Here is a 15,628-nt window from a genome sequence, read left to right as displayed (position 1 = left end):
TAATAGACTATTATAATATTATTCCAAATGGAAAGTCAAAAGTTTCCATAATTATTCAATCTTCATAGTACAACTACAAAAGAATCAGTATATAAAATTATTGCAACCTATCCAAAATCATTCTATAATACGCTTATTTGCAAATGCCTGAAAATTTATACAAGTATAGTATGTAAATTATGTAATGACTAAAAAAGTTTTTGGTAAAACAAGTGAAATGAAATGAAAAAGATTGAATTAATTAAAGATTGAATTGAATTAATTTTAATGAAAATAAGGAGAATTAAACCTTAAACCTCCTGCATTGCCCCAGATTAACTTTTGTCATAAAGCACTATTCCGCGCATTAAGCTCCGGTGCATGTGAAGTTAATGGAAACATTATGAGTGACTTACACTGGTGAAGACATCAATGTTAGCTCCAGCCAGGCAGAGGTGACGGACGACCTCAAGGCTTCCGTTGTGAGCAGCCAGGTGGAGGGGTGTTCTGCCATACTGGGTGAGGAGAAGCACATATGAGGAGCAAGTTTTCAGTCAACAACAGGTAAAAATGTGTCAGTGAAGGTTAATATGAAGTACAGCATGTATGGTTTATCTTTTCTTTTCAACTGCATTTGAACAATCCTACAAAATGAAACTTAGTTGCTGTCATTTTCAATGATCGTATATAGCCCTGTGCTGTGTTTTCACCACACTGTTTAAACATGCCAAAGCGACTAAATCCACACTACTTCTCACAAGATGCTGTATATGCTTCCTGATGCAACTAACCCCATCCATCCAGGCATAGGATCAGTATAAAGAGCTTAGGCTGTCTTTTGCATGCCCGAAGGCTTGATTAGAAAATATCATTATCCACCACAAGCTTGTTGAAAGTAAAAAAAAACCCAAAACGTCTGTAACAACTCAAAAATGCACGGTAGTTTTCATCCTGCTCTGTGCTACTCTATGAAGAAGAGGAGATATTTTACGTTCTACCACTCTCATTTTTCTCTCTGGTTCTACTGTTGACAGAGAAGACAAGTGCATGCATAAACAGCTACGTGTGGATTCATGATTTAGACAAGCTTTAAAAACACAAGCAGGAACATTTAATAAGGAATAAATCAAAACCTGTCTGTCGATGATGTCTGCTCCTTTAATGCATCACTTTCCTGAACAACTATGAGACAAAACTGAAAAACCTGAGAGTTGCAAACAGCATCTGGGAAAAACTATCTGATAGCAGAATACATTAAAATAGACAGTATCAAAATAGAATGTGAAATCACCAAGGCAGAAACATGCGTGGGATGTCATGCCTGGCAGAGAGGCAATGCACAATGGGTTCACATATAAACCAGGTACGAGAGTCCTTGACAAAACTGTTTTCCTATAGTTATAAGAAAAAGAACATTTTCCAACCAAAAAGTGCTCTCAGTAAATTGTCACTGATGTTACAAGAGCTCTGAATTTGCTTTTACTAACATAATGTGAGTAGAGCTGAGAAAAAGTATTTGCCCCTTTTTCGATTTTTTCTTTGTATTTTGCGTGTTTATCAAAGTTTAATGTTTCAAATTCTGATTTTAGACAACCACAACCTGAGTAAATATGAAAACAAACAATACAATCACCTCAACCTTTGATCTGTCCATAACTTTTCTTAAAGGGAAAATTAAAGGGAAAATTATTGTTCCCGAAAAAAGGCCATTTGCTGTTCCTCTGAGAATCCTTCCAAAAATATAATCAATTTTTCCATCTCCAATCACTGTCCCTGATAAAGGATTTATGGGATTCTGCTGATAGATATTGAGAAGAAATGGCTGCCTTCAGGGTTCTTGCAATGATGGCATAGTGGGGAAAAAAATTACTAATTCACCCCATTAACTTTGACTGGTTACATCTTTTGGACAGCGCTCAATCTTCAACCAGTTTCAAAGTGATTTCTCAAGTAGGTCAAGAGTTACTGAGAAAAGTTACTTTCAATGTTCAACAAGGTGGAAATAAAGGAAAATTCCCTGATTTATCTTGAGCTAAACTTTAATGGATTATTTCCTGTTGAATACTGAAGTACCAACTTCCATGGAAAATCAGTGGTTTTTATGTAACCCTACAAAAGGACAGCCACATCCTTGCAGGGATACAAATATTTACAAGTGCTTGTCATGAGAAAAAAATAAAGGGTCAGTTCACCAGATTTAAAAGATGGTATACTATTCTGGATCCAGAAGCATTTTAAGATCCAATAAAAATCTGGTTTCTGCTGTCCATGTGACAAAGTGTCCCAAATTGCCCAATTATTTACCTCTGAAAATTTTATTTTGAAAATTGTCTTTGAAATTAATGTGATGTCAAGTGATCTCACTTATCTTTATTGGTATGTAATTGTACTTGAGTTACTTTACCCCATCAAATTTTGTGAATTGACCCCTTAAGCAAAATCTCGTATTTTGAGCCAGATTTCTGCTGGATCTTAAACAACATGAGGTGAGTTTAGAAACAGTTAATCACCTTGTTTGGAAGGTCAAGGCTAGCTTTGGCACTACAGATCGCCATGACGATTGCCAGATTTCCATCTTTACAAGCAATGTGCAGTGGTGTGTTGCCGTGGCGATCCTGCTGGTCCAGATGACAATGGTGTCTCAGGAGGCAGCGAACCACATCAACCTGACACCTCCGCACAGCCAGGTGGAGGGCTGTGTGTCCATCCTAGAGAAAAACACAATATAAAATCTTTGATCTCTCCTGATCAATTTTTTTAATGCTATTTTAACACATTTTTCAGATTAAGACAACTTTTTTAAAAAGAAAAATGTATTTCAGAAATGTAAATGTTATTCTGCCAGAACTGAATCATAATAATGAAGTGGCTAATTCATCAGTAGTTTATCCTCTGTAGAGTTAATATACAATAGTAACTCGAAACACAAGCTGCTTAAAATATGAGTTATTTGACATACGAGCCATCGCGCTGTCCATATTTTTGATTGACATACAGTCACGGAATGGGTTAAACTCATCCCTTGAGGCTACTGTAGTTGTCTATTCATGACATCAGAGGTGCATTAACAAAATGTAAATGAGTGCAGACAGGAGGAATTTGGACAATCTCGAAAGGGGATCTGGAAAAAAACCCAAAAAGCTAAAAGGATCCCTGAATTAGAAACAAAACATCACTGTAATGTTTCAACACGTCTGTAGTTAATTTAGTCAACTCATCTTTCTTTCCATGGCAGACATTGAAAGCAGAAGAGTGTCATTGTGTCTACATTACTAGTAAATCACTATATGTACTATATGCTTAACTTGAAATTCAGACAAAGGTTAAGCTGGCCTCCCAAAATAAATCTGTAATCTATTTAAAGATTGTTACAGAGCAGAAGCATTCGAGGTTCAGCACCTTGTCAGCTGCTTCCAGATCAGCCCTATGTTCAACCAAGGATTCCACAATGTCTACAAAGCCCCTGGCAGATGCTGTCAGCAGCGGGCTCTCTCCCTCGCGGTTCTTTGCATTCACATGGCATCCTGCCTGGCAGAGTGCTTGGGCTACTGCTGAATAACCATGCCAGGAAGCGCAATGCAGTGGGGTCTCCTGCTCCTGCAGATTGAAGCATCGAACATACCAAAATATTGAAAATAGTTTTACATGGTTGATAATGTGGTGCATGTGTGCACATGCTTACCCTGTCAGCCAGGTCAGGGTTGGCCTGGATGCTGCACAGATAGCTCACCACATCTACATTGCCATAGCGTGCTGCCACGTGAAGAGCAGTCTCTCCAGACTGGGGGAGACAAAAAAGAATAAAAATGATATAACAAAATTTAAGAGTGTTAATATTTAGTGGAAAACCTTTAAAATAAACACCAAACACCAAGCATTGACATCCGAGAATATGTGTTGTGCAGTGTTGTGTGAACTACAGAGGGATAAAATTTATGAGTCACACAAGGAAGTTGTGGGAACAAGTAGTAGAAATAACGAAAATGGAGGACATTATATATTTGGGGTCAACAGTCTAGAGCCACAGTGAGTGTGGTAAATAAGTGAAGAAAGGATCCAAGCAGACTGGAACGGGTGGAGGAAAGTGTCAGGTGTCTGATGTGACAGAAGAGTCTCTGCTAGAATGAAGGGCAAAGTTTAGAAGACAGTGGTGAGGCCAGCCATGATGGACGGATTAGAGACTGAGCCGCTGAAAAGAAGACAGAAAGTCAAGCTGGAGGTGGCAGAAATGAAGATGTTGTGGTAGGATCAGAAATGAGTTCATCAGAGTAACAACCAAGGTGAGATGTTTTGGAGACAAAGTTAGAGAGAGGAAATTTCAATGGTTTGGACATGTCCAGAGGAGAGATGGTGAGTATTTTGGTAAAAGGATGTTGAGGATGGAACTACCAGATAAAAGGAAGACCAGAGAAGGTGGATGGATGTAGTGAGGGAAGGCATGAGGGTTGGTTTTAGAGAGGAGGATGCAGAAGATGGGCTGTCAAAGAAAAGGATGACACTCTGGTGACCACTAACAGGATAAGCCAAAAGGAAAATAAGAAGAAAAAGAAGAAAAGAAGAAGGAGCCACTTTATTAAAAAAGTAATGAAAACATTTTCTTGCTTCCTTTTCTCATAGTACAGTTATTTGATTTCACACAGACACTATTTTGTAATTTCAACCTCATTGAGTAATAAATACAGATTAAAGATGAATGATTCTTGGGCAGGAACTGCATAATAATCAAGAATGTGCTTTGAGTGCTGATTAGCACTGGTCTGGTGAAGGAAGACTCCGCTCTGCGTTCGTTTTCACAGCTAGAAAATGCTTTGGGGGTTTTTGTCTGCCAGAATGAGCTCTGTGATCATGGCTATCCCAGCATCAACCACAAATGTAACCCATCTTCCTTAGCAAGACATGTTACTATGGCAACAGCAATTAAGCCGATAAAATGCCATGGTAGGTGGTTTTCTCCACAGGTGCTCACAGTGGAAAGTGTGAACATGTGTATATGTGTGTGTATCTGGGCATTTTGGAAAATCAAAGTAAATTCTCAAAAGATTTTGATGGTTACAAATCTGTGAGGAATTGCTGAGAGAAAATGTGGTGGTGCATAACAGCAGGTATGTGTGTAGTTTTGTACTGTGTGTGTTTTTCCTACGTGTAATACACGCTGGTGGGAGAAAAGAGGCACTCGAGTCACCTTATCTTGAACATTCAGAGGGCATTTCTTTTCATGGAGGAATTTCAGGGTTTCCACATGGCCATGTCTTGCTCCGTAGTAGATAGCGTTGGCGCCACTCTGAAGGTTCAAAATAGAAGAAAAATTCAGGATTTATCTCTGAACTTACTCTAAAATCACTCACTCTGGCACCACAAGCAGAACCACATGATATCAACACATCCTTCTAAATAATGGACAGCAGATTTCTGACAAAAAAGTGGGAAACTATTTAGTGGATCTTGCTTTCCCAGAGGCAATATTCATATATTAATTCCCATTGCTGAGTTTTCAATGTATTTTAGGTTTGTTGGCAAACTATAATATTTATAAATATGTTTGCAAAAATCGAATAAAAACAAGAGCTTACAGAATAAACAGAATAAACAGCTCAATGCACAAAATACGAAGAAGCTCAATGTAACACAAATTACAATCACTGTTAGAATGACAGTGATTACACACAATACTTGGTCTTTACCTTATCATTGGCCTGGATCTCTGCACCTTTTCTCATCAGCACCTCAATGATCTGAATATTGCCACATCCAGCAGCAATCAGAAGTGGAGGAGTGCCATGCTGAAATGAATAAACATCTAAATTTAATTTTCTTTGACCATGACGAGTTGTGTATCTCTGGAAGAGCAATTAACTTCAATCTGTCAGCTAATATTTACACTGAATGAATATAGAGAAGTCTGCTGATTTTCACACACAGCTTATTAAATCATATTCAGGCGTTAAGGAAAAACATAAATTAGTTTGCCGTATCTCTGAATTTAGTCAATGACATCTTTTCGGTGACTTTTTTGACACTTTGTAAATGTCTATGGAGCTCTCTGTTCTCTAACTACTATGCCAATCTCTTCTCCTTCTCCATGTACTATCATTCTTGCTCTATTCTTTCCCTTGCTTCACAGTTCACTGAGTTTAATAGCATCACATTCTCCCGTCACCCATCAGCTGTCAACAAACAGCATCTATCCTCCGCTGAAACAAGGAGAGTGAAGATGAGGGAGTTGTTAAATCTGGATAAGTGCCTGAAACACTAGCTTGTTAAATGAGAAACTATTTGGATTGTCTCTGCACTCCCTTCATTCCATGAACCGTATATTTAACTTGGTTATAGTTCATTATTTCTATAAATAAAAACAACAAGTGAAAACTACCACAAGAGAACTTGTTCGTACTTATCAACTCTAAAATTCCTAAACCTAAACCCCTAAAAAATTTTTCTGTATTCATGTCTACTTTCTCTGTCCATGTCTTTTCTTTATATTGAATGTTGGTGGAAAGTGGAAATACTGTAAATGTATTTATAATTTTTTTCTTGTTGGATTTTCAGAAGCTAAATGCATGCTTCATAATGTCCAAAAGGTTCTTTGGCTTCAGTAGAAAGCTCTCCCTGTTTGTCTCTTTTCATCCAGTGTTTGAATCAAATCTCAGGGAAATACGCTCTGACAAAACTTGCTCAGGTCGAAATTTGGGATTTAGAGATCATTTTTTGAGTGACATGGACAACTATGAAAGTAAATGACCAGCAACTTAGATCTCTACACTTTCCAATAGCTCGCCCAACATAGTAAATGAGACCACCTAACCTAACCCGTCTTCATGTCTGGGTGCCTGGCAAAAACTAAATAGTTTTTACAGACATGAGTGTGGTTGTGTTGGATTTGTTGAAATAGGAAACATTTCACACCTTTAAAAAAAAAGAAATTGTAGTTTACTGTATGTCGGTGTTGTATACCTTGTTGGGCTGGTTTACGTCATAACTGTTCAACGAGCAGAGCAGATGCTGCAGACCAGGTACGTTGTCGTCATTTATGGCGTGAATGATGGCCTTCATTACAAAGGAGTCCTCCTCATCCTAGATGGGTGGGAAAGACAGTTACTCCTCTGCTGTTCACAGAATGACCTAGTCCTGTGAACGTTAATCTTGTGAATTCTTTCTATCACATGCCTCCTAAGTCTCTCTTTCATCTTTTTGTCACGCATGAATGCTCACAGAAACAAACAGACTTCTCTTTGGTATCTTCAGCTTAGGTTCAACATGCTTTAAGTTGTTGCGACATGACAACCTTGAGGCAGTCAGCATAGAAGTCAGTTGTGGCGTCACACTTACATACATTATAACCCCTCTGCTGATGGAGCCATGACTCAAACATGTCAGAGGGCTGCAAACAATACAACAAAGTTATTTTGGGATTTTTCCTTTCTTCGTGTCATTGGTCATGTGTATTGTTTCTACAAATGGGCATCTAGGAAAACGAATCTTCCCAAACATATGAGACAAGTTGCTTCAGATAACCATCTGCACATTATTTGGAATACAGTACCTAGAAAATAAAGAAGGGCGGCACAGTGGTGTAGTGGGTAGCGCAGTTGCTGCACAGCAAGGCGGTTCCGGGTATGAAACCGCTCTGTGCGGAGTTTGCATGTTCTTCCCATGTCTGCATGGGGTCTCCCTGGGTTCTCCAGCTTCCCTCCACGAAAAATATGCACTTCAGGTTAACTTGCGGGTGCCAAATTGACCGTAGGTGTGAGTGGATGCGGGCGTGTTTGTCTGCGTCTCTGTGTGGCTCCGCGGCACAGGAGTGCGCCCGGAGTATCCCCTGCCTGAGATAGGCTCCAGCTCCCCGCAACAGTGGATGAAGTGGTTAAGAAAATGGATGGATGGACGGATAGAAAATAAAGATGCGATAGTATTTGAATGAGTTATGTAATACTCCTCTATCCCTCAGAAGGGAAATTTTGAGATGATGCACAAGTGGGTTAACTGAAATGCTTCTTACTTTGATAATCTTACACTCTAAAAATGAATACGTTTGAATACATTATTGAAAATATTTATTTTACTCAGCATTTGACTCACCCAAGGAGTTGGGAGCACAAGGGGACAAGTATCTTGCTTAAACATACAGCGGCGTGCAAACTAGGAGGACTGGGGCTCGATTTACCAATTTTCCAATAAATGGACGACAGCTCTTGATACCAAAGCTACAGCCACCCCCTTGGGCCGTCTTAAGCCACAGTTTTCTCTGTCTTTACTGATGAGTTTCCTTTCTCTATGTTTGTGGACTGCAGAGCCCTGGGCTTCAACTACCAACCTTCGTAAAAGCAGAAAACTTCATCCTGGTTCACATACATCCCAAAAATTACAATAATTAAAAGGAAAAATATTCAGCTGACAAATCAGTAATGCAAATAGCAATTATTTACAGCCTTAGCACTGCTGCATAATTTCGAGTCCTTTGACGTGCTTCCACCCACTGACACAAAGCTTCGAACAAAAACAACTTCTTACTTTATAATTTACAAATCAGTGGTTGCATCTAAATAGAGATTATGTAAATCACTTAACCCTGGATCGGAGGAGCCAATTAACTTAGGAACTTTTAGAAGCATCTGGTAGCATATCCAAAGTCTGGTCTGTGGGCCAATGATAGCCCAAAGTCAGATTTTATATGGACCATGCGCAATATTTAAAATTGAGTTACCTGTATATTTCACATTCAATGATGGACCAATCACAGCCCATGCTGTGTGATGCTGGTACTCTCGCCCGGGAGGGGTTTCCTGTTCTGCAGGCGTTCGCAGCCAACACTTAACTGTTCAAATTTCATTTACTCTCACCCTTCAACTGGAATGATGACAATGTAGCTGCAGCTTCATTGTATAGCTGGAAATTAAGATACTTTTTCACTGAAAGCTGAAATAACTCTGCCTGATTTGCCATGAGAGTGTCTCCTTAATACTAATACTGTTAGTACTTGTACATGTTCACACACACAGTATAAGAAGCTTTCATGTTGAAAAATTGAAGGAACTCAAATAGAATACAGAGATGTAATCTATCACAACAATATGAGGTGGCTCCACAGGAGAACCACACTGCAGTGATTGTTCTCTTTTAATGTGGAAATTGGACAGTTTTGTCTGTAAAGGGACAAACAATGCAAAAACTGTCAAACACCGAAGGAATGGCAGTTTTTTTTTAGTTGACATAACAAAGAATCTGACGGCCCTGAATGTTACAAAGAAAAGATGGATTAGTAAACCAACTAGTTGCACACATCAGAGCCTTTGGAGCTAACATTTTGAGACAATATGGGTGTACAAACAAAGCGGCACGCAGCAGACATCACGTCCCTCGCTGGAGAGTTCAACAACTGCTGTTGGTATTTTGCCAAAATCAAAAAGAATGTTGGTATTCTCCACTCCCTTCACCATGGCTCCTGATGAGACTCCACCTCCCCTGATGGAGCTGATGGAGCTTCAGTGCGAGAGCGAGTGATGCAGTGAAACCTGCTGCTCTTTCCTGTCTTTTTACCAGCAGCTGGATGAGGACATGTTTCCAGATATGCGCACATTTGCAAAGAAAAAGTCAAGCTTGTTTGGGTCCACATATTTGCGTGAGCAGACATTCTCTGTTATGAGCTTCAACAAGACCGTTTGCAATCAGGACTAAGTGACTCCCACCTACCTGACATTTTAGAATGCCTACTCATGGCTCTCAAACCAGACCTGTCAGATGTACTCAGATCCAGAGCTTCATGCTTCACAGGAGTGTCATTGACTAATTGGTTTTGTTACCAGAGCAACAGATCACGTTTGATATTTTACAGTTTCTGTATGTTCATAATGGAATTTTAATATAACTTTTGCACTCTGATGTGTTCATTTGAATTCTTATATTTGGTACCTTCAATGTTTGCTGCATACAAATAAAAATTTTAAGTAACTGAATATTTGTGTGCGTCTTTGTTTTCAAAAATGTCATCGAGGACAGTTGGCTCTTGGACACATCCACATTATCAAATCCAGCCCTCCTTACAAAAAGTTTGGACACTCCTGCTATAGTAGTTAACTTCTGCTGCAGTGCTTGTTGTGGACTACAGGGGGTGCAGCGTCCTTGATGTCTTTTGACCACTGGGCTCACTTGTGACACGAGGAATTGTTTATACAACACTTTACAGAGGAATAAACCCAGCCTCAGCCTGCTAGCAACACTGTTAATAATTAAACCTTTCATTGACGCAGCAGCATTTGTATGTTAGTGGCTCGTAAGTGTTAACACCAACAACAATCTTTTTAATACAATATTATTTTCAATGACCATTCCAAGCAACAACTGTTACCTTCTCTGGAGGCACATTTGTGCAAGATCTAATGATTTTATGGTTGCACGTGCTATAATTTCAACAATGCTACGTGCTTGACCTTTGGCACTAAGGGACAATAAGGAACAGATCAATTGCATGTTGGTGAGAGATTGCAGAATCCTAAATACCACAGCAGTAATGGAGAGATCTGGGCTCCATTAAGAAAAGGCATTTAAATATAAGCCCTGCGAAACTCGTCTTTGATCAGTCGCAATTATCTGCCTTGATGATGGAAATACAGAGATACAAAGTTATCTTGTACACAGTGCTAGTCAGGTGGTACTAGCTCGAGAAGGAAACCACATCCAAATGTCTTGTTGGCAGTGCATAGCTGTACATTACACTTTAGTGTAGTGTAAATGCTTGTTTACAATTTATAAAATTAGGCTCAAGATCATGATTTTCAAACCAGTTATCTTTTTTGCACTTTTTCCAGACTAATGTCTGTCAATCAATCCCCAAAAATACATCACGCATGCAGATATAAGGACTTACCAACGTGTCATCACTGCGTGCCACACTTATGTTACTTCTGGACAGGAAGGAGCGGGACAAGCGGTTGCATAAGGAAATAAGTCGGACGGATTGCTGGAAAAACAAAGGATGGAACGTCATGAATGAGAGGAACTAGAACAAGACAATAACGAGTCATTTAAGGAGATGTGACCCGGCAGGTAGATATAAAGCAATTTTCTGCTCCGTTTAGCATTAGGTTCAATCTTATCCATCCTACAATAGTTTGTGTTCTGCTCTACAGAGGCAATAAGCATGATAAGGTATAAAGTACATCCAACTACTTGCACCTCTTCACACACTACTTTTATATTTAAATTCAGAGAATCTAAAATGTACAGCTGACAGAATTATCTTAAAGCATGTGTAATGGATAATGCTATATGCCTTTTTCCTGGCTTGTTTGATGTGGAGCAGTACAATGGATCTCTCTGTTTAGTGACTAATTTTAAAGCTAAAATGAAGCAGCAATTAACTCAAATTAAACTCATACATAAGCCTGGAATGTTGATGTGCCAGATTGTCAGTCTAGTCAGAGACATGTAATAGCAACAGCACCAACACCACAGACAAACAATTCCAGCCATTCTTTCAGGATTTAAGAAGGTTACAGTGAACCCTGATGAACCAAAACAGACAAGGAGATGGGCCCTTAAACAGCACTGGCAGTAATATGTCAGGTATGATGAGTCTACAACTAGTGTGGTAACATCACAGAAGAATGCCTGGTGATTGGGCATTGACAATTGACAAGAGACTGAGTAAAAAATTACTTACCTTCCATTTCTTTCGAGCAGCAAACTTCTTGAACTTTTCCATGTTGACAGCCGACTCTTTTCGACTAAGTGCTTGTTGAGTGTCTTTTGGCTGATTTCACAAACAAATAATATATTAATAAACAAATATTCTGAGTCTAATCTTAGCATAAACTAATGTGACAGAAAATCAGTTGAACATATCATTCAGCTAATAAACCCAAAACCTTTCAAAAGTATCTGCTACTGATGCAAAATATACAGTATGTGACATATTCAAACTTTTACAAGATTAGAATTGATTAAGAGATCCTATCAGTTAGCTAGCAAGAGTCCCACCTTGATCCAGGGGTGCTGCAGGCTTTCTTGAATTGTTAATCTCTTTCTGTGGACGGAAAAAAATGTAAGCATTTAAAGATATTATGCAGGTACAGAGCTGCGAATTAAGCACTTTATGGTACAACAAATCATTTCAATACAAAGATCAAAATACATTTATTAGAGGAATTCATCAAAAAATATAGTTTAAATGAATATAAATTATAAAAAGTCCCTTTATTGTATGTGATGGATAGCATCAAAAAAAAAAAAAAAAGTGGTTGTCAGAGACACCAGAAGCACTGGCGTTTGTATTACATCTCCCAAAATCAATAAGATATTGAACCAATTGTTTCCCAACTTCATTTGGATTGATAATATAATTAGGATAAAATGAGATTGTTGAATACATCATCTTGAGACAAAAAATGTTTGGATTCAGCCTGTTGACAGAAACATGGCTTCAAATGTTAAAACAACATTTGAAGGCATTTCATATATGTTGTTTTTAGCTCATTCTCATGTATTCTACATTGAGCTTTGTCCATGGAAAATTTTGTCATTTACTTTCATAAATTCTTCAACTTGCAAACGTTTAATAAAACAAATGAAATAATACCAACTGATGTTCAATAAAAATCTGTATTTGGTGGAACCTATTGGGTTGAGAGCAAAGATGACGCTCCCTATAATCTCTCACTGTTACATCTCATATAACAACTGTTTAACAGTAAAAATAGCTCATTGTTCTGAAGAAGAAAAAAGTATTTTCAATGTAAAGATAAGGGAAACTGATGTGGCGATCACTTCCACCTTTTCACATTTGTTCACGACCACAACCCTGTTTTCACCTGTTGTTTTATGGTTATCATGTTTAAGTTTAAATGACACTCACAAATCTTAACTCCAGTGACTCAGGTAACCACGTACTGGGGCCAGAAAATAAAGAGCATTATGTGCATTGGCTGGTGCACTTTGGCATCAAAATGAACATTATTAGACAGTAATGTATCTTCTTCAAGGAAGTCCTCATTAATCCTCCTCCGAGCTGAGTAGATCAATTCCCGCTCACTGTGTAGATCAATTAAAAGCCGATCTATTTGGATAAACTTGGTCAAGGATTTCTAAAAGCGCCATTAATTCCCGTTTGTAAAGTCAGTCTCCTCTTTCGCTCAATGCCCATTTAAAGCTTCCTGTGCCTTTTCTTGGTTTATCCTGTCTAAATGAAACACAGCCTTTTTATTCCCCCATTAGGCCTCTACCTCCAACTCCATTGTTCTGAAGTAACAGCAGAAAATAGTTCTGCTGGCAAGAAATGTTTTACAGCGTAAACAACTGCAAAGCAATTGAGAGATGATCGGTTTTAAGGACTCCATCACCTCTAGTGGCATGGAGTTTTATTATAACATACACAGTGGGCATGTCCTCAACCTCAATGTTTAATTTTTTTTATTTAAACAGTATTATTAACAGTTTATTCAGTATTCTGGAGTGTGCTACGTTTTGTCAGTCTCGGACTTTCGTGAGACACAAAAGTGCTTTAAACAGTCTATCGGAGCATGGGAAAAGGTAATACAGATAGAAAGTGGTTAAATATCAGTATGGGGAGGGTCATAAATGTTTAAATTATCATAAATAATAAGATAGTTCATTGGAATTCATTATTCCCGTGTGGTTCCTGGAACGCATTAACCGCGAGTAACGAGGGCACACTGTGTAAATGCTGTCACAAGCCACAATAAACAGGAACCAAAGAGAACATACACATTTACATGCTATTTCTTTTTAAAACACGGAAGACATTTCAACAGACCTCAGTCAAGCCGACTTGAGCGCGACTCAAGTCGAGATTCAAACCCTAAAACGTGTCACCAAAGAGAGGGATCTATTAGCTGTAACGGTTTCTACATCTTTTGTGGAGCAACTTGGTGGCATCTGAACGAGGACTTGCTGCGGTGACAGACCCTTAAATTGATCATACGCTACTCTGAGGAATATTTTTCTCAGAGGATGCAAGTTTCTAAAAAATGTGGTCCACATACATCCAACCGTCCATTCTATTATCAACCCTTTTTATCCGCTGTCGCAGGTCATGGGGAGCTGAAGCCTATCCCAGCTGACTGAGGGCATAAGGCGGGGGAAACTCCAGGCGCGTGCACCGCGGAGCCACACGGACACAGAACACTCAAGCAACACACTCATACCTACGGTCAATTTGGGATGGCCAATTAACCTGAAGTGCATGTTTATGGAGGTGGGAGGAAGCCAGAGAACCCGGAGAGAAGCGGGATGCGAACCCGGAACTGCTTTGTTGTGCGGCGAAAGCGCTACCCACTGCACCACCGTGCCCCCCGTCCTCATACATACAGTATGAAGTCATATTTAAATTATCTTTTACAACCTTCACTGCAATATTGAGGAAGGTTTTAGCCCTACTTCTCCCTTTTGCTCACCTTTTTTAATTCTCTTTTGGAAAATGTCAATTTTATTTTAATCCACTTTGTGCTGTACTGTTAAAATATCAATGTTAACGAACATAATTAGGTTCAAAATCTCTGCTTTTAAGTCCTTTTCTCAAAGAACAATAAGAAAGATCACACATACTTGGGGTCTTTCACAAGCAGCCTTGCTATGAAGTCTTTGGCCAGCATGCTGGTGTTGCTAAAGAACTCCTCATCCAATGTGTAGTCCACAGCAGACACATTGGCCAGCGTCTCCTGCTTGTTGTCGCCCAGGAAAGGAGACGCACCACTCAGACTGTAAGGAGAGATCCAAGGCAATGACAACGTCAATCGATCACCTCAAAACACCCCTTTAAAATTCAATATTCCAAAAACTTCACTCAAATATTTAGATGATATAATTTTCAGTTTGAACTCTCGAATAATTTTAATTTTTAATTTAATTTAAATTAAAAATTAAAATTAAAAATTAAAATTCTCGAATAACTACACATTTAAATTTTTATCAACAGTCAAAAGCTTTGGGACCTCAAATCTAATCTACTCCAACAAAAGTAATGCTTTCTTACCATCTGACCTGTCCCTGCATACAACATAATTACAGGACAACGGAAACACACTGGATATCAATTCTCACTCTAACTCATCTTCTGCCGAACAGCTTTGGCCCTCAAGACCAAAAGTGAGACATTAGTAGTTGTTTATGTGGGGAATGACAATTATAGTGCCATGTAGCAACTAATGTTAGCTCATTAGTCAAACCATGCTATCAGATTGAAGTATTTAGTGTGCTACTCAATCACTATCACAGGCAAGCCAGCTGGATGTCCCTCAGATTCATTAAATATGCAAGGGGTTTGAGTTGCACACAGGGATTTTAATGTGCTTTCACAACTCTTACTTGAATTTTTAAATAGGTGTAGCAAGGGAAAAATGTCTGCACCAACTCAGGAAGAAGGGTTGTATTTTTGGACACAAAAGGTGTAGACAACATGTAAGGGCAGAGTGGTCATGTGTTTATTCAACCTCCTGGGCTGAAAATAGAGGTCATTGTTGAGTTCAAAAAGTAGTATTTGCTTGATCACCTAAATCTGGGTCCAAAGGTGAGGCGGTCTCCACAAACCTAAAGACTAAAATGTCTGGGGGTTTCTGGAGAGACGCAATTCATCTTTTAGTAGTCATATTTGTGTCACCAGACTGGACCTCTCAGTCAAGCTTGTAGCTGCAGCGCCTTT

At 38.9% G+C, this 15,628-nt stretch overlaps 1 protein-coding gene across 4 annotated transcripts in view; it reads right to left on the bottom strand.

Annotated features, from left to right (window-relative positions):
- Positions 1 to 15,628, bottom strand: part of dapk1 (death-associated protein kinase 1) — a 73,355-nt gene that overhangs the window by 19,214 nt on the left and 38,513 nt on the right. For all 4 annotated transcript variants that reach the window (XM_068310545.1, XM_068310547.1, XM_068310548.1 and 1 more), the window contains 11 exons: positions 14,536 to 14,688; positions 11,953 to 11,998; positions 11,636 to 11,725; positions 10,841 to 10,933; positions 6,931 to 7,050; positions 5,661 to 5,759; positions 5,162 to 5,260; positions 3,662 to 3,760; positions 3,379 to 3,576; positions 2,490 to 2,687; positions 396 to 494 (listed from right to left, as the gene is read on the bottom strand). In XM_068310545.1, coding sequence (XP_068166646.1) covers positions 396 to 494; positions 2,490 to 2,687; positions 3,379 to 3,576; positions 3,662 to 3,760; positions 5,162 to 5,260; positions 5,661 to 5,759; positions 6,931 to 7,050; positions 10,841 to 10,933; positions 11,636 to 11,725; positions 11,953 to 11,998; positions 14,536 to 14,688 — 1,294 coding nt within the window. The remainder of the gene's footprint in view (positions 1 to 395; positions 495 to 2,489; positions 2,688 to 3,378; positions 3,577 to 3,661; positions 3,761 to 5,161; positions 5,261 to 5,660; positions 5,760 to 6,930; positions 7,051 to 10,840; positions 10,934 to 11,635; positions 11,726 to 11,952; positions 11,999 to 14,535; positions 14,689 to 15,628) is intronic.

The sequence above is a fragment of the Antennarius striatus genome, chromosome 3 (assembly GCF_040054535.1).
Source record: "Antennarius striatus isolate MH-2024 chromosome 3, ASM4005453v1, whole genome shotgun sequence".
In the NCBI taxonomy this organism is placed as follows: domain Eukaryota; kingdom Metazoa; phylum Chordata; class Actinopteri; order Lophiiformes; family Antennariidae; genus Antennarius; species Antennarius striatus.
Note: the sequence above shows the minus strand (reverse complement) of the source record. Positions and strands in the feature narration are given on the sequence as shown.